This window comes from Mustelus asterias, unplaced genomic scaffold (genome assembly GCF_964213995.1).
Source record: "Mustelus asterias unplaced genomic scaffold, sMusAst1.hap1.1 HAP1_SCAFFOLD_2020, whole genome shotgun sequence".
In the NCBI taxonomy this organism is placed as follows: domain Eukaryota; kingdom Metazoa; phylum Chordata; class Chondrichthyes; order Carcharhiniformes; family Triakidae; genus Mustelus; species Mustelus asterias.
The window spans coordinates 1-18,647 of NW_027591965.1; the positions used below are offsets into that span (position 1 = coordinate 1).

Sequence of the window (18,647 nt, forward strand, 5' to 3'; positions counted from 1 at the left end):
CCCCGTCCCTCTGCCCTCCCTCCTTCCCTATCCCGTCCCTCTGCCCTCCTTCCCTATCCCGTCCCTCTGCCCTCCCTCTCTACCCCGTCCCTCTGCCCTCCTTCCCTATCCCGTCCCTCTGCCCTCCCTCCCTACCCCGTCCCTCTGCCCTCCCTCCTTCCCTATCCCGTCCCTCTGCCCTCCCTCCCTACCCCGTCCCTCTGTCCCCCTCCCTCCCTACTCCATCCCTCTGCCCTCCCTCCCTCCCTCCCTACCCCGTCCCTCTGTCCTCCCTCCCTCCCTCCCTCCCTACCCCGTCCCTCTGTCCTCTTTCCCTCCCAACCCCATCCCTCTGTCCTCCCTCACTCACTTCCTCCCCGCTCACTCCCTCCCCCCCGCACTCTCCTCCCTCGCTCCCTCCACACTCGCTCCCTCCACATACCTGGGACTCAGTTTGCCTCTTCGAACCTGTGAGGGAGAGAGGGAGGCAGAGGCAGAGAGAGGGGGAGGGAGAAAGGGAGAGCGGGAGGGAGAGGAAGAGGGAGGGAGAGAGGGAGAGGGGGAGGGGGAGAGAAAAGGGGTGGGGGAAAGGGAGAGAGAGGGAGGGAGAGAGAGGGAGGGAGAGAGGGGGAGGAAGATGGAGAGGGAGAGAGAGAAAGGGGGAGAGAGAGAAAGGGGGAGAGAGAGAGAGGGGGAGAGAGGGGGAGGGGAAGGAGGGAGGGGGAGGGGAAGGAGGGAGAGAGGGAGGGAGAGAGGCGGGGCAGAGAGAGAGAGAGAGAGAGAGGGAGGGAGTGAGGCAGGAGAAGAGACAGAGAGAGAGGGAGATGAGAGAGGGAGGGAGAGAGAGAGAGAAGGGGAGAGAAAGGGAGTGAGAGAGGGAGAGGGGGAAAGAGGGGGAGGGAGAGAGGGAGAGAGAGGGGGAGGGAGAGAGGAAGAGAGAGGGGGAGGGAGAGAGGAAGAGAGAGGGGGAGAGAGGGAGAGGGAAAGAGAGAGAGGGGGAGGGAGAGAGAGGGGGAGGGAGAGAGAGGGAGAGGGAGAGAGAGGGGGAGGGAGAGAAAGGGAGGGGGAGAGAGGGAGCGGGAGGGGGAGAGAGGGAGGGGGAGAGAGGGAGCGGGAGGGGGAGAGAGGGAGCGGGAGGGGGAGAGAGGGAGCGGGAGGGGGAGAGAGGGAGCGGGAGGGGGAGAGAGGGAGCGGGAGGGGGAGAGAGGGAGCGGGAGGGGGAGAGAGGGAGCGGGAGGGGGAGAGAGGGAGCGGGAGGGGGAGAGAGGGAGCGGGAGGGGGAGGGAGGGAGCGGGAGGGGGAGAGAGGGAGCGGGAGGGGGAGAGAGGGAGCGGGAGGGGGAGAGAGGGAGCGGGAGGGGGAGGGAGGGAGGGAGAGCGAGGGAGGGGGAGAGAGGGGGGGAGAGAGGGAGGGGGAGAGAGAAAGAGGGGGAGAGAGAAAGAGTGGGGGGAAGGGAGGGGAGGGAGGGAGAGGGGCGGATAAAGGGAAGGAGGGAAGAGGGGGAGAAAGAGAGAGAGAGAGAGAGAGAGGGAGACACAGAGAGGGAGAGGGGGAGAGGGAGAGAGTGGAGGGGGCAGAGGGAGAGGAGGAGAGGGAGGGAGAGGGAGAGAAAGGGAGAGAAAGGGAGAAAGAGTGAAGGAGAGAGAGAAGGAGGGGTAGGGAGGGGGAGAACGAGAGAAGGTTAGTGACAGAAACACAGTGAGTGACATTCCGAGCCTCAAAATGGAGCGGCCCCACCGGGACGCCCCCTCCCTCCCCTCCCCTCGCGTTGGCCGTCCCGTGACCGTGAGACCCTGCAGAGGCTGGCGATGATCCAGCTCCGAGGGGCAACGCAGCGGGACAGGGGTCAGCATGGCAGGAAGAGGGAGCCGGAACCCGTCTCCCAGACGGAGCAGGGTGGGGAGCAAGTGGGTAGTAGCGACCCTCGCACAGAGCGCGTGACCCCTGCCCTCTCTCGAACCTGTCGCGACCTCACCCAGCGTCACCTCAGATGGGAGACGATCTACGCAAGGGGAGGAGGGGAGAAGTGGGGAGGAGGCCTCATGTTGGCCTCAGTACCACAGCTGCCCGAATCTCGAGGTGGGACTTACTTCCACATATTCTGGACTTCCGGCTGCAGAGAAGAAAAACAACCAGGAAAGCAAAGCAGGGAACGCCGGTGGAGAACAGAGCGATTAACACATAGGATATATTCAAACCTGGAACATAACATAGATCATCAGATACAGAGTAAAGCTCCCTCTACACTGCCCCCCATCAAACACTCCCAGGACAGGTACAGCACGGGGTTAGATACAGAGTAAAGCTCCCTCTACACTGTCCCCATCAAACACTCCCAGAACAGGTACAGCACGGGGTTAGATACAGAGTAAAGCTCCCTCGACACTGTCCCCATCAAACACTCCCAGGACAGGTACAGCACGGGGTTAGATACAGAGTAAAGCTCCCTCTACACTGTCCCCATCAAACACTCCCAGGACAGGGACAGCACGGGGTTAGATACAGAGTAAAGCTCCCTCTACACTGTCCCCCATCAAACACTCCCAGGACAGGTACAGCACGGGGTTAGATACAGAGTAAAGCTCCCTCTACACTGTCCCCCATCAAACACTCCCAGGACAGGTACAGCACGGGGTTAGATACAGAGTAAAGCTCCCTCTACACTGTCCCCCCATCAAACACTCCCAGGACAGGTACAGCACGGGGTTAGATACAGAGTAAAGCTCCCTCTACACTGTCCCCATCAAACACTCCCAGGACAGGTACAGCACGGGGTTAGATATAGAGTAAAGCTCCCTCTACACTGTCCCCATCAAACACTCCCAGGACAGGTACAGCACGGGGCTAGATACAGAGTAAAGCTCCCTCTACACTGTCCCCCATCAAACACTCCCAGGACAGATACAGCACGGGGTTAGATACAGAGTAAAGCTCCCTCTACACTGTCCCCCATCAAACACTCCCAGGACAGGTACAGCACGGGGTTAGATACAGAGTAAAGCTCCCTCTACACTGTCCCCCATCAAACACTCCCAGGACAGGTACAGCACGGGGTTAGATACAGAGTAAAGCTCCCTCTGCACTGTCCCCCATCAAACACTCCCAGGACAGGTACAGCACGGGGTTAGATACAGAGTAAAGCTCCCTCTACACTGTCCCCATCAAACACTCCCAGGACAGGTACAGCACGGGGTTAGATACAGAGTAAAGCTCCGTCTGCACTGTCCCCATCAAACACTCCCAGGACAGGTACAGCACGGGGTTAGATACAGAGTAAAGCTCCCCCTGCACTGTCCCCCATCAAACACTCCCAGGACAGGTACAGCACGGGGTTAGATACAGAGTAAAGCTCCCTCTACACTGTCCCCATCAAACACTCCCAGGACAGGTACAGCACGGGGTTAGATACAGAGTAAAGCTCCCTCTACACTGTCCCCATCAAACACTCCCAGGACAGGTACAGCACGGGGTTAGATACAGAGTAAAGCTCCCTCTACACTGTCCCCCATCAAACACTCCCAGGACAGGTACAGCACGGGGTTAGATACAGAGTAAAGCTCCCTCTACACTGTCCCCCATCAAACACTCCCAGGACAGGTACAGCACGGGGTTAGATACAGAGTAAAGCTCCCTCTACACTGTCCCCCATCATACACTCCCAGGACAGGTACAGCACGGGGTTAGATACAGAGTAAAGCTCTCTCTACACTGTCCCCCATCAAACACTCCCAGGACAGGTACAGCACGGGGTTAGATACAGAGTAAAGCTCCCTCTACACTGTCCCCCATCAAACACTCCCAGGACAGGTACAGCACGGGGTTAGATACAGAGTAAAGCTCCCTCTACACTGTCCCCCATCAAACACTCCCAGGACAGGTACAGCACGGGGTTAGATACAGAGTAAAGCTCCCTCTACACTGTCCCCCATCAAACACTCCCAGGACAGGTACAGCACAGGGTTAGATACAGAGTAAAGCTCCCTCTACACTGTCCCCCATCAAACACTCCCAGGACAGGTACAGCACAGGGTTAGATACAGAGTAAAGCTCCCTCTACACAGTCCCCCATCAAACACTCCCAGGACAGGTACAGCATGGGGTTAGATACAGAGTCAAGCTCCCTCTACACTGTCCCCCATCAAACACTCCCAGGACAGGTACGGCGCGGAGTTAGAGACTTACTGTTGTTGGGTTGTGTCTTGAGATCTGGGACCCAGGTGGGTCTTTGGGTCCACATGCGTTCTGCACACACACTGTCTGACACTAGAGATCCCGGTTTCCATTCAATTAATCCAAACGCTGTACAACTGTACGGAGAGAGAGATTGAGAGAGAGGAGAGAGGGAGAGATGGATGGAGAGAGAGAGAGAGATGGACAGAGAGAGGGTGAGATGTTCAGAGAGAGAGAGGTGGATGGAGAGAGAGAGAGAGGTGGATGGAGAGAGAGAGAGAGAGAGGTGGATGGAGAGAGAGAGAGAGGTGGACATAGAGAGTAGTGGACAGAGAGAGAAAGAGAGATGGGCAGAGAGAGAGAGAGGTGGACAGGGGGAGAGAGGGAGAGATGGGCGGAGAGGGAGAGAGATGAATGGAGAGAGGGAGAGAGAGAAGTGTGTACAGAGAGAGAGAGAGATGGATTGAGAGAGACAGAAATGGACAGAGAGAGATGGTTGGAGAGTGGGGTGGACAGAGAGAAAGAGGACAGAGAGAGAGAGAGAGAGATGGACAGAGAGAGAGAGAGATGTACGGAGAGAGATGTTGATGGAGGGAGAGGGGTGGACGGAGGGAGAGTGGTGGATGACGAGAAAGAGTGGTGGACGGAGAGAGAGGGGTGGATGGAGAGAGAGAGAGAGAGGGGTGGACGTAGAGAAAGGGGGGTGGACGGAGAAAGAGAGGGGTGGATGGAGAGAGAGAGATGGACGGAGAGAGGGAGAGATGGGCGGAGAGAGAGATGGAGATGGGCGGGGAGAAGGAGAGATAGGCAGAGAGAGGGAGAGAGAGGTGGAGATGGGCAGAGAGAGAGAGATGGGCGGAGAGAGGGAGAGATGGGCGGAGAGAGATGGAGATGGGCGGAGAGGGGGAGAGATGGGCAGAGAGAGGGAGAGATGGGCAGAGAGAGAGAGAGAGAGAGATGGGCAGAGAGAGAGATGGAGATGGGCAGAGAGAGGGAGAGACAGGCAGAGAGAGAGAGAGGGAGATGGGCGGAGAGAGGGAGAGATGGGCAGAGAGAGAGAGAGAGAGAGATGGGTGGAGAGAGGGAGAGATGGGCGGAGAGAGAGATGGAGATGGGCGGAGAGAGGAAGGGAGAATGAGAGAGGGAGCAGGGGAAGTGAAGTTAGAAGGGCGGGGAGAGAGTGAGCGAGAGAGAATGACAGGAGAGAGCGAGGTGATCAGATAAAGGAGGGAAGTAGAGGAATAGATAAAAAACAAGTCAAATTAATTTAACAGCCCGAGGGGTATCTTTCCAATATTTATTTCAATACATGAACATATGATCGAGCATCTGTGCCTCATGGATATCTGAGAATTTTAATCAGGACATTCCGCACACTCTAATTCCCCAATTATCCCATCGAAGACCCTTCCTCTAATCCCCTAACTCTCCAATCAAAGACCATCCCTCTAATCCCCTAACTCTCCATCGAAGACCCTCCCTCTAATCCCCAAACTCTCCCATCGAAGACCCTCCCTCTAATCCCCTAACTCTCCATTGAAGACCATCCCTCTAATCCCCCAACTTGCCCATCAAAGACCATCCCTCGAATCCCTTAACTCTCCATCGAAGACCATCCCTCTAATCCCCTAACTCTCCCATCGAAGATCATCCCTCTAATCCCCTAACTCACCATCGAAGACCATCCCTCTAATCCCCTAACTCTCCCATCGAAGACCCTCCCTCTAATCCTCTAACTCTCCCATCGAAGACCATCCCTCTAATCCCCTAACTCTCCCATCGAAGACCCTCCCTCTAATCCCCTAACTCCCCATCGAAGACCATCCCTCTAATCCCCTAACTCTCCATCAAAGACCCTCCCTCTAATCCTCTAACTCTCCAATCGAAGACCCTCCCTCTAATCCCCTAACTCTCCATTGAAGACCATCCCTCTAATCCCCTAACTCTCCATTGAAGACCCTCCCTCTAATCCCCCAACTTGCCCATCAAAGACCATCCCTCGAATCCCTTTACTCTCCATCGAAGACCCTCCCTCTAATCCCCTAACTCTCCCATCGAAGATCATCCCTCTAATCCCCTAACTCACCATCGAAGACCATCCCTCTAATCCCCTAACTCTCCCATCGAAGACGCTCCCTCTAATCCTCTAACTCTCCCATCGAAGACCATCCCTCTAATCCCCTAACTCTCCCATCGAAGACCCTCCCTCTAATCCCCTAACTCTCCCATCGAAGATCCTCCCTCTAATCCCCTAACTCTCCATCAAAGACCCTCCCTCTAATCCTCTAACTCTCCAATCGAAGACCCTCCCTCTAATCCCTGAATTCTCCATCAAAGACAGTTCCAAACGTCAATTCAACAGTTTGTCTTGAAGATTAGTCTTACTTTTTGTGAATTCTACATTTTTCGAATGTGGATTTGCTCTGGAAAGTTCCGGGCGGACAGTCTTTGCAGACTGTGTCCAAAGTTGGAGAGCCTGCAGCAGAAAAATGGGACAATTCTCAGAAAGAAGCGATACCGAGAGTGAGTTACAGCCTGGAATCTAATCGAGGGGTTCGGGGTGGTTTATATATAGAATAACAGATACCCGGGAGTGAGTTACAGACTGGAATCTAATCGAGGGGTTCGGGGTGGTTTATATATAGAATAACAGATACCCGGGAGTGAGTTACAGACTGGAATCTAATCGAGGGGTTCGGGGTGGTTTATATATAGAATAACAGATACCCGGGAGTGAGTTACAGCCTGGAATCTAATCGAGGGGTTCGGGGTGGTTTATATATAGAATAACAGATACCCGGGAGTGAGTTACAGACTGGAATCTAATCGAGGGGTTCGGGGTGGTTTATATATAGAATAACAGATACCCGGGAGAGAGTTACAGACTGGAATCTAATCGAGGGGTTCAGGGTGGTTTATATATAGAATAACAGATACCCGGGAGTGAGTTACAGACTGGAATATAATCGAGGGGTTCGGGGTGGTTTATATATAGAATAACAGATACCCGGGAGTGAGTTACAGACTGGAATCTAATCGAGGGGTTTGGGGTGGTTTATATATAGAATAACAGATACTCGGGAGTGAGTTATAGACTGGAATCTAATCGAGGTGTTCAGAGTGGTTTATATACAGAATAACAGATACCCGGGTGTGAGTGACAGACTGGAATCGAATCGAGGGGTTCGGGGTGGTTTATATATAGAATAACAGATACCCGGGAGTGAGTTACAGACTGGAATCTAATCGAGGGGTTCGGGGTGGTTTATATATTGAATAACAGATACCCGGGAGTGAGTTACAGACTGGAATCTAATCGAGGGGTTCGGGGTGGTTTATATATTGAATAACAGATACCCGGGAGTGAGTTACAGACTGGAATCTAATCGAGGGGTTCGGGGTGGTTTATATATTGAATAACAGATACCCGGGAGTGAGTTACAGACTGGAATCTAATCGAGGGGTTCGGGGTGGTTTATATATAGAATAACAGATACCCGGGAGTGAGTTACAGACTGGAATCTAATCGAGGGGGTCGGGGTGGTTTATATATAGAATAACAGATACCCGGGAGTGAGTTACAGACTGGAATCTAATCGAGGGGTTCGGGGTGGTTTATATATAGAATAACAGATACCCGGGAGTGTGTTACAGACTGGAATCTAATCGAGGGGTTCGGGGTGGTTTATATATAGAATAACAGATACCCGGGAGTGAGTTGCAGACTGGAATCTAATCGAGGGGTTCGGGGTGGTTTATATAGAGAATAACAGATACCCGGGAGTGAGTTACTGACTGGAATCTAATCGAAGGGTTCAGGGTGGTTTATATATAGAATAACAGATACCCGGGAGTGAGTTACTGACTGGAATCTAATCGAGGGGTTCAGGGTGGTTTATATATAGAATAACAGATACCCGGGAGTGAGTTACAGACTGGAATCTAATCGAGGGGTTCAGGGTGGTTTATATACAGAATAACAGATACCCGGGAGTGAGTTACAGACTGGAATCTAATCGAGGGGTTCGCGATGGTTTATATATAGAATAACAGATACCCGGGAGTGAGTTACAGACTGGAATCTAATCGAGGGGTTCGGGGTGGTTTATATATAGAATAACAGATACCCGGGAGTGAGTTACAGACTGGAATCTAATCGAGGGGTTCGGGGTGGTTTATATATAGAATAACAGATACCCGGGAGTGAGTTACATACCGGAATCTAATCGCGGGGTTCGGGGTGGTTTATATAGAGAATAACAGATACCCGGGAGTGAGTTACAGACTGGAATCTAATCGAGGGGTTCGGGGTGGTTTATATATAGAATAACAGATACCCGGGAGTGAGTTACAGACTGGAATCTAATCGAGGGGTTTGGGGTGGTTTATATATAGAATAACAGATACCCGGGAGTGAGTTACAGACTGGAATCTAATCGAGGGGTTCGGGGTGGTTTATATATAGAATAACAGATACCCGGGAGTGAGTTACAGACTGGAATCTAATCGAGGGGTTCGGGGTGGTTTATATACAGAATAACAGATACCCGGGAGTGAGTTACAGACTGGAATCTAATCGAGGGGTTCCGGGTGGTTTATATATAGAATAACAGATACCCGGGAGTGAGTTACAGGCTGGAATCTAATTGAGGGGTTCGGGGAGTGCCTCCGGCGGGGGACATCGTACCTTGCTGTACCTGCTCCTGTCCTGGGCCACAATCGCTGTGGGGGTCGCACTCCGCACAGTTTTTCCCTGGCGCACAGTGGTGCCCCTCCCCACATTGGCACTCCGTATTGTGTTGATTTGTGCAGTTACGTTTGACAACTAGACCGCGTCCTGAGGGAAAGAACACAGATATCCAGTTACTAATCAAAATTAAATACTCAGGAACAGGAGGACACCATTCCGCCCCTCTCTCTCTCCAGCCTGTTACACAGGAACAGGAGGAGGCCATTCAGCCCCTCTCTCTCCAGCCTGTTACACAGGAACAGGAGGAGGCCATTCAGCCCCTCTCTCTCTCTCCAGCCTGTTACACAGGAACAGGAGGAGGCCATTCAGCCCCTCTCTCTCTCCAGCCTGTTACACAGGAACAGGAGGAGGCCATTCAGCCCCTCTCTCTCTCTCCAGCCTGTTACACAGGAACAGGAGGAGGCCATTCAGCCCCTCTCTCTCTCCAGCCTGTTACACCAGGAACAGGAGGAGGCCATTCAGCCCCTCTCTCTCCAGCCTGTTACACCAGGAACAGGAGGAGGCCATAGAACCATAGAAAATTACAGCTCAGAAACAGGCCTTTTGGCCCTTCTTGTCTGTGCCGAACCATTTTCTGCCTAGTCCCACTGACCTGCACTTGGACCATATCCCTCCACACCCCTCTCATCCACGAACCCGTCCAAGTTTTTCTTAAATGTTAAAAGTGACCCCGCATTTACCACTTTATCCGGCAGCTCATTCCACACTCCCACCACTCTCTGCGTGAAGAAGCCCCCCCTAATATTCCCTTTAAACTTTTCTCCTTTCACCCTTAACCCATGCCCTCTGGTTTTTTTCTCCCCTAGCCTCAGCGGAAAAAGCCTGCTTGCATTCACTCTATCTATACCCATCAAAATCTTACGCACCTCTATCAAATCTCCCCTCAATCTTCTACGCTCCAGGGAATAAAGTCCCAACCTATTCAATCTCTCTCTGTAACTCAGCTTCTCAAGTCCCGGCAACATCCTTGTGAACCTTCTCTGCACTCTTTCAATCTTATTTACATCCTTCCTGTAACTAGGTGACCAAAACTGTACACAATACTCCAAATTCGGCCTCACCAATGCCTTACATAACCTTACCATAACACTCCAACTTTTATACTCGATACTCCGATTTATAAAGGCCAATGTACCAAAGGCACTCTTTACGACCCTATCCACCTGTGACGTCACTTTTAGGGAATTCTGTACCTGTATTCCCAGATTCCTCTGTTCAACTGCACTCTTCAGAGTCCTACCATTTACCCTGTACGTTCTACTTTGATTTGTCCTTCCAATGTGCAATATCTCACACTTGTCTGCGTTAAAATTCGAGAGCCCCTTCAGCCCCTCTCCCTCTCGTGAGCCTGTTACACAGGAACAGGAGGAGGCCATTCAGCCCCTCTCTCTCCAGCCTGTTACACAGGAACAGGAGGAGGCCATTCAGCCCCTCTATCTCTCGAGCCTGTTACACAGGAACAGGAGGAGGCCATTCAGCCCCTCACTCTCTCGAGCCTGTTACACAGGAACAGGACGAGGCCATTCAGCCCCTCTCTCTCTCCAGCCTGTTACACAGGAACAGGAGGAGGCCATTCAGCCCCTCTCTCTCTCGAGCCTGTTACACAGAAACAGGAGGAGGCCATTCAGCCCCTCTCTCTCTCGAGCCTGTTACACAGAAACAGGAGGAGGCCATTCAGCCCCTCTCTCTCTCCAGCCTGTTACACAGGAACAGGAAGAGGCCATTCAGCTTCTCTCTCTCCAGCCTGTTACACAGGAACAGGAGGAGGCCATTCAGCCCCTCTCTCTCTCCAGCCTGTTACACAGGAACAGGAGGAGACCATTCAGCCCCTCTCTCTCCAGCCTGTTACACAGGAACAGGAGGAGGCCCATTCAGCCCCTCTCTCTCCAGCCTGTTACACAGGAACAGGAGGAGGCCATTCAGCCCCTCTCTCTCTCCAGCCTGTTACATAGGAACAGGAGGAGACCATTCAGCCCCTCTCTCTCCAGCCTGTGACACAGAAACAGGAGGAGGCCCCTTCAGCCCCTTCATGCTGATCCCTATTCCCTTCCCACCTCCTGGCCTTACTGTTGCCCCCATCCCTATCCCTGTTTCGCCCTGGGGAAGTGAGGGTGTAAGCTCAGTCAGAACATACGGTGATCGCAGTGGGAACAGAGGTTACATTCGCGGACATAATTCCAGAAGGCGGTATATTCTCCATGGGGACAGGTTTTGCACTGAGTTTCTGATTGCTTTGTACACCTCTGGGAAGCATAAAAACCTGTAATGATAGCAGACAAAGACACATGTCACTCACATAATCTGTATCCATACAACAATGTATTAACTAGACAATAGACCCACAAACGCACCTCTCCCCATGTAACATCAGCCGCCCACTACTGAATACAGACACCTAAATACCCCCACAAACACCCTCCGATGTACACTATAACCACACACTGTCCCCCATCAAACACTCCCAGGACAGGTACAGCACAGGGTTAGATACAGAGTAAAGCTCCCTCTACACTGTCCCCCATCAAACACTCCCAGGACAGGTACAGCACGGGGTTAGATACAGAGTAAAGCTCCCTCTACACTGTCCCCATCAAACACTCCCAGGACAGGTACAGCACGGGGTTAGATACAGAGTAAAGCTCCCTCTACACTGTCCCCATCAAACACTCCCAGGACAGGTACAGCACGGGGTTAGATACAGAGTAAAGCTCCCTCTACACTGTCCCCCATCAAACACTCCCAGGACAGGTACAGCACGGGGTTAGATACAGAGTAAAGCTCCCTCTACACTGTCCCCAACAAACACTCCCAGGACAGGTACAGCACGGGGTTAGATACAGAGTAAAGCTCCCTCTACACTATCCCCATCAAACACTCCCAGGACAGGTACAGCACGGGGTTAGATACAGAGTAAAGCTCCCTCTACACTGTCCCCAACAAACACTCCCAGGACAGGTACAGCACGGGGTTAGATACAGAGTAAAGCTCCCTCTACACTGTCCCCCATCAAACACTCCCAGGACAGGTACAGCACGGGGTTAGATACAGAGTAAAGCTCCCTCTACACTATCCCCATCAAACACTCCCAGGACAGGTACAGCACGGGGTTAGATACAGAGTAAAGCTCCCTCTACACTGTCCCCCATCAAACACTCCCAGGACAGGTACAGCACGGGGTTAGATACAGAGTAAAGCTCCCTCTACACTGTCCCCCATCAAACACTCCCAGGACAGGTACAGCATTTACAGGACAGGTAATTATAGGCCGGTGAGCTTGACATCCGTGGTGGGGAAGTTGTTGGAGAAGATTCTTAGAGATAGGATGTACACGCATTTAGAAAGGAATAAACTCATTAACGATAGTCAACATGGTTTTGTGAGAGGGAGGTCATGCCTCACTCACCTGGTGGTGTTTTTTGAAGAAGTGACCAAAATGGTTGACGAAGGAAGGGCCGTGGATGTTGTCTATATGGACTTTAGTAAAGCGTTTGACAAAGTCCCTCATGGTAGGCTAGTGAAAAAGGTTGGATCCCATGGGATAAAGGGGGAGGTGGCTAGATGGGTGGAGAACTGGCTTGGTCATAGAAGACAGAGGGTGGTAGTGGAAGGATCTTTTTCCGGCTGGAGGCCTGTGACTAGTGGTGTACCGCAGGGCTCTGTATTGGGACCTCTGCTGTTTGTGATTTAAATAAATGATCTGGAAGAAGGAGTAACTGGGGTGATCAGTAAGTTTGCGGACGACACAAAACTGGCAGGACTTGCAGATAGTGAGGAACATTGTCAGAGGCTACAGAAGGATATAGATAGGCTGGAAATTTGGGCAAGGAAATGGCAGACGGAGTTCAATCCTGATAAATGCGAAGTGATGCATTTTGGTGGGAATAATGTAGGGAGGAGCTACACGATAAATGGAAGAACCATAAAGGGTGTAGAGACGCAGAGGGACCTGGGTGTGCAAGTCCACAGATCTTTGAAGGTGACGTCACAGGTGGAGAAGGTGGTGAAGAAGGCATATGGCATGCTTGCCTTTATAGGACGGGGCATAGAGTATAAGAGTTGGGGTCTGATGTTGTAGATGTACAGAACGTTGGTTCGGCCTCATTTGGAATACTGTGTCCAGTTCTGGTCGCCACACTACCAGAAGGACGTGGAGGCTTTGGAGAGAGTACAGAGGAGGTTTACCAGGATGTTGCCTGGTATGGCGGGGCTTGGTTATGAGGAGAGATTGGGTAAACTGGGGTTGTTCTCCCTGGAAAGACGGAGGATGAGGGGAGACTTAATAGAGGTGTATAAAATTATGAAAGGCATAGATAGGGTGAACGGTGGGAAGCTTTTCCCCGGGTCGGTGGTGACGTTCACGAGGGGTCATAGGTTCAAGGTGAAGTGGGGGAGGTTTAACACAGATATCAGAAGGACATATTTCACACAGAGGGTCGTGGGGGCCTGGAATGTGTTGCCGGGCAAGGTGGTGGAGGCGGACACACTGGGAACGTTTAAGACTTATCTAGACAGCTATATGAACGAAGTGGGAATGGAGGGATACAAAAGAGTGGTCTAGTTTGGACCAGGGAGCGGCGCGGGCTAATTGTTCCTTGTTTCTCGTTTCAAGGCATCATTCTATGATCATCTTGCTGGTGCCAGTACAGAGCGAGACTGCGGATAGTTGGGAACCTGTCTCGGGGGCAGGGAATTCATATGGTGTTCGTGGAAGTGGAAATGACTAGGGTTGGGAAGCATTTTCCGATCAGGGCCATTGTGATCTCCTGGACTCGTTTCGATCGCCTCAGGGGGTCGGAGAGGAATTTCCCAGATTTTTTTTCCCCATATTGGCCCTGGGGTTTTTCACTCTGGGTTTTCGCCTCTCCCTGGAGATCACATGGTCTGGAATGGGGGGGGTGGGGGTGAGTTAATAGGTTGTGATGAACAAAGCATCGTAGCTGTGAGGGACAGCTCGGTGGATAGGATATTGGTATGTAGATAGGCTGGAAAATTGGGCGGGGATCCTGGATTCAGGATTCAATCCTGGACCGGGGAGCGGCGCGGGCTTGGAGGGCCGAAGGACCTGTTCCTGTGCTGTATTGTTCTTTGTTCTTTGTAGCACAGGGTTAGATACAGAGTAAAGCTCCCTCTACACTATCCCCATCAAACACTCCCAGGACAGGTACAGCACGGGGTTAGATACAGAGTAAAGCTCCCTCTACACTATCCCCATCAAACACTCCCAGGACAGGTACAGCACGGGGTTAGATACAGAGTAAAGCTCCCTCTACACTGTCCCCCATCAAACACTCCCAGGACAGGTACAGCACGGGGTTAGATACAGAGTAAAGCTCCCTCTACACTGTCCCCCATCAAACACTCCCAGGACAGGTACAGCACGGGGTTAGATACAGAGTAAAGCTCCCTCTACACTGTCCCCATCAAACACTCCCAGGACAGGTACAGCACGGGGTTAGATACAGAGTAAAGCTCCCTCTACACTGTCCCCCATCAAACACTCCCAGGACAGGTACAGCACGGGGTTAGATACAGAGTAAAGCTCCCTCTACACTGTCCCCATCAAACACTCCCAGGACAGGTACAGCACGGGGTTAGATACAGAGTAAAGCTCCCTCTACACTGTCCCCCATCAAACACTCCCAGGACAGGTACAGCACGGGGTTAGATACAGAGTAAAGCTCCCTCTCGTGGGTGTGAAGCTGGAATTGGTTCCTACCTGGGGGACACTTCTTACAACAGTCTTCCCGATCTTCGCTGTAATATTCTTGACTTTGGTCACAGTGGCCCCCCAAGAGAGGGTGCGGCTTTGACCTGGAGACCTGGAGCAAGAGGGCAAGGGTGAGAGGTCAGAGAGCAAAGGTTTCAGGGTCAGTAACATTCATTAATCGGAGACACAGATCAGGGGAGAACTCGCAACCCCTCCAACATCCAGCGACAAAATCCCACCAACACCAATTGGCTGTGTCAGTCGCAGGAGAAGGCCCATTCAGCCCCCTCTCTCTCTCCAGCCTGTTACACAGGAACAGGAGGAGGCCATTCAGCCCCTCTCTCTCTCCAGCCTGTTACACAGGAACAGGAGGAGGCCATTCAGCCCCTCTCTCTCTCTCCAGCCTGTTACACAGGAACAGGAGGAGGCCATTCAGCCCCTCTCTCTCTCCAGCCTGTTACACAGGAACAGGAGGAGGCCATTCAGCCCCTCTCTCTCTCCAGCCTGTTACACAGGAACAGGAGCAGGCAATTCAGCCCCTCTCTCTCCCCAGTCTGTTACACAGGAACAGGAGGAGGCCATTCAGCCCTTCTCTCTCTCCAGCCTGTTACACAGGAACAGGAAGAGGCCATTCAGCCCCTCTCTCTCTCCAGCCTGTTACACAGGAACAGGAGCAGGCAATTCAGCCCCTCTCTCTCCCCAGTCTGTTACACAGGAACAGGAGGAGGCCATTCAGCCCCTCTCTCTCTCCAGCCTGTTACACAGGAACAGGAGGAGGCCATTCAGCCCCTCTCTCTTCAGCCTGTTACACAGGAACAGGAGGAGGCCATTCAGCCCCTCTCTCTCCAGTCTGTTACACAGGAACAGGAGGAGGCCATTCAGCCCCTCTCTCTCCAGTCTGTTACACAGGAACAGGAGGAGGCCATTCAGCCCCTCTCTCTCCAGCCTGTTACACAGGAACAGGAGGAGGCCATTCAGCCCCTCTCTCTCTCCAGCCTGTTACACAGGAACAGGAGGAGGCCATTCAACCCTTTGAGCTTGCTCCGCCATTCATTACGATCATGGTTGATCATCAAATGCAATCTCCTAATCCCCCCCCTTCTCCCCACCATAACCCTCGACCCCTTTAGTCCCGAGAGCTATATCTAATTTCTTGTTGCAATCACACAACGTTTTGGCCTCAACTACTTTCTGTGGGAGTGAATTCCACACATTCACCACCCTCTGGGTGAAGAAATTTCTCCACACCTCAGTCCTAAAAGGTTTACCCCTTATCCTCAAACTATAACCGGCCCCCCCTCCTCCCCGCCCCCCCCGCAGTTCTGGACTCCCCCCACCATTGGGAACATTCTTTCTGAATCTACCCTGTCTAACCCTGTTAGAATTTTATAAGTTTGTATGACCTCAAACAATGACGAGACAGGGTACAGGAATGAGAGAGAGAACCTGGTGAACTGGTGCGTCAACAATAATCTCTCCCTCAATGTCAACAAAACGAAGGAGATTGTCATCGACTTCAGGAAGCGTAAAGGAGAACATCCCCCTGTCTACATCAACGGGGACCAAGTAGAAATGGTCGAGAGAGCTTCAGGTTTTTAGGTGTCCAGATCACCAACAACCTGTCCTGGTCCCCTCGCCAAGCCGACACTATCGTTAAGAAAGCCCCACCAACGCCTCTACTTTCTCTGAAGACTAAGGAAATTGGGCATGTCAGCTCCGACTCTCACCAACCTTTACAGATGCACCCATAGAAAGCATTCTTTCTGGTTGTATCACAGCTTGATCTGGGGCTCCTGCTCTGCCCAAGACCGCAAGGAACTACAAAAGGGGTCGTGAATGTAGCCCAATTCATCACCAGCCTCCCATCCATTGACTCTCTCTACACTTCCCGCTGCCTCGGGGAAAAGCAGCCAGCATAATCAAGGACCCCCCACGCACCCCGGACATTCTCTCTTCCATCAGGGAAAAAGATACAAAAGTCTGAAGTCACGTACCGACCGACTCAAGAACAGCTTCTTCCCTGCTGCCGTCAGACTTTTGAATGGGCCTATAGAGTATAAAAGTTGGGGTCTGATGATGCAGCTGTATAGAACGCTGGTTAGGCCACATTTGGAGTACTGCGTCCAGTTCTGGTCGCCGCGCTACCAGAAGGACGTGGAGGCATTGGAGAGAGTGCAGAGGAGGTTTACCAGGATGTTGCCTGGTATGGAGGGTCTTAGCTATGAGGAGAGATTGGGTAGACTGGGGTTGTTCTCCTTGGAAAGACGGAGAATGAGGGGAGATCTAATAGAGGTGTACAAGATTATGAAGGGTATAGATAGGGTGAACGGTGGGAAGCTTTTTCCCAGGTCGGAGGTGACGATCACGAGGGGTCACGGGCTCAAGCTGAGAGGGGCGAAGTATAACTCAGACATCAGAGGGACGTTTTTTACACAGAGGGTGGTGGGGGGCCTGGAATGCGCTGCCAAGTAGGGTGGTGGAGGCAGGCACGCTGACATCGTTTAAGACTTACCTGGATAGTCACATGAGCAGCCTGGGAATGGAGGGATACAAACGATTGGTCTAGTTGGACCAAGGAGCGGCACAGGCTTGGAGGGCCGAAGGGCCTGTTTCCTGTGCTGTACTGTTCTTTGTTCTTTGTACCTCGCACTAAGTTGATCTTTCTCTACACCCCTAGCTATGACTGTAACACTACATTCTGCACCCTCTCCTTTCCTTCTCTATGAACAGTATGCTTTGTCTGTATAGTGTGCAAGAAACAATACTTTTCACTGTATCCCAGTGACAATAATAAATCAAATCAAATCAAATCAAAGATTCCCTCTCACTGTTCTAAACTCCAGTGAATATAATCCTAACCGACTTAGTCTCTCCTCATATGACAGACCTGCCATCCCAGGAATCAGGGTAAACCTTCGCTGCGCTCCCTCTATAGCAAGGACATCCTTCCTCAGATAAGGAGACCAAAACTGCGCACAATACTCCAGGTGTGGCCTCACCAAGGCCCTGGATAATTGCAGCGAAACATCCCTAAGACCATAAGACATAGGAGCAGAATTAGGCCACTCGGCCCATCGAGTCTGCCCCGCCATTCAACCATGGCTGATATTTTTCTCATCCCCATTCTCCTGCCTTTTCCCCCTGATCCCCTTATTAATCAAGAACCTATCTATCTCTGTCTTAAAGACACTCAATGAACCGGCCTCCACAGCCTTCTGCGGCAAAGAGTTCCACAGATTCACCACTCTCTGGCTGAAGAAATTCCTCCTCATCTCTGTTTTAAAGGATCGTCCCTTTAGCCTGAGGTTGTGCCCTCTGGTTCTAGTTTTTCCTGGAAGAAGTCTCACAACACCAGGTTAAAGTCCAACAGATTTATTTGGTGTTATTTTATCACCAAATAAACCTGTTGGACTTTAACCTTGTGTTGTGAGACTTCTTACTGTGTTCACCCCAGTCCAACGCCGGCATCTCCACATCTAGTTTTTCCTACCAGTGGAAACATCCTCTCCACAAACAAAGAACAAAGAACAATACAGCACAGGAACAGGTCCTTCGGCCCTCCAAGCCCGCGCCGCTCCCCGGTCCAGGATTGAATCCTGAATCCAGGATCCCCGCCCAATTTTCCAGCCTATCTACATCCTAATATCCTATCCCCGAGCTGTCCCTCACAGCTACGATGCTTTGTTCATCACAACCTATTAACTCACCCCCACCCCCCCATTCCAGACCATGTGATCTCCAGGGAGAGGCGAAAACCCAGAGTGAAAAACCCCAGGGCCAATATGGGGAAAAGAAATCTGGGAAATTCCTCTCCGACCCCCTGAGGCGATCGAAACGAGTCCAGGAGATCACACTGGCCCTGATCGGAAAATGCTTCCCAACCCTAGTCATTTCCACTTCCACGAACACCATATGAATTCCCTGCCCCCGAGACAGGTTCCCAACTATCCGCAGTCTCGCTCTGTACTGGCAGATCATAGAATGAAGCCTTGAAACGAGAAACAAGGAACAATTAGCCCGCGCCGCTCCCTGGTCCAAACT

At 52.0% G+C, this 18,647-nt stretch overlaps 1 protein-coding gene across 1 annotated transcript in view; it reads right to left on the bottom strand.

Annotated features, from left to right (window-relative positions):
• Positions 1–421: 421 nt before the first annotated feature.
• LOC144489225 (tumor necrosis factor receptor superfamily member 5-like) overlaps positions 422–18,647 on the bottom strand; it is a gene marked incomplete at its 3' end in the record, with an annotated part of 53,056 nt that continues 34,830 nt past the window's right edge. Inside the window, exons 2-8 of the mRNA XM_078207066.1 lie at positions 14,616–14,718; positions 11,034–11,159; positions 8,837–8,986; positions 6,535–6,625; positions 4,162–4,286; positions 2,070–2,177; positions 422–447 (exon numbers count right to left, since the gene is read on the bottom strand). Of these exons, the coding sequence (XP_078063192.1) occupies positions 422–447; positions 2,070–2,177; positions 4,162–4,286; positions 6,535–6,625; positions 8,837–8,986; positions 11,034–11,159; positions 14,616–14,718 (729 nt within the window). The remainder of the gene's footprint in view (positions 448–2,069; positions 2,178–4,161; positions 4,287–6,534; positions 6,626–8,836; positions 8,987–11,033; positions 11,160–14,615; positions 14,719–18,647) is intronic.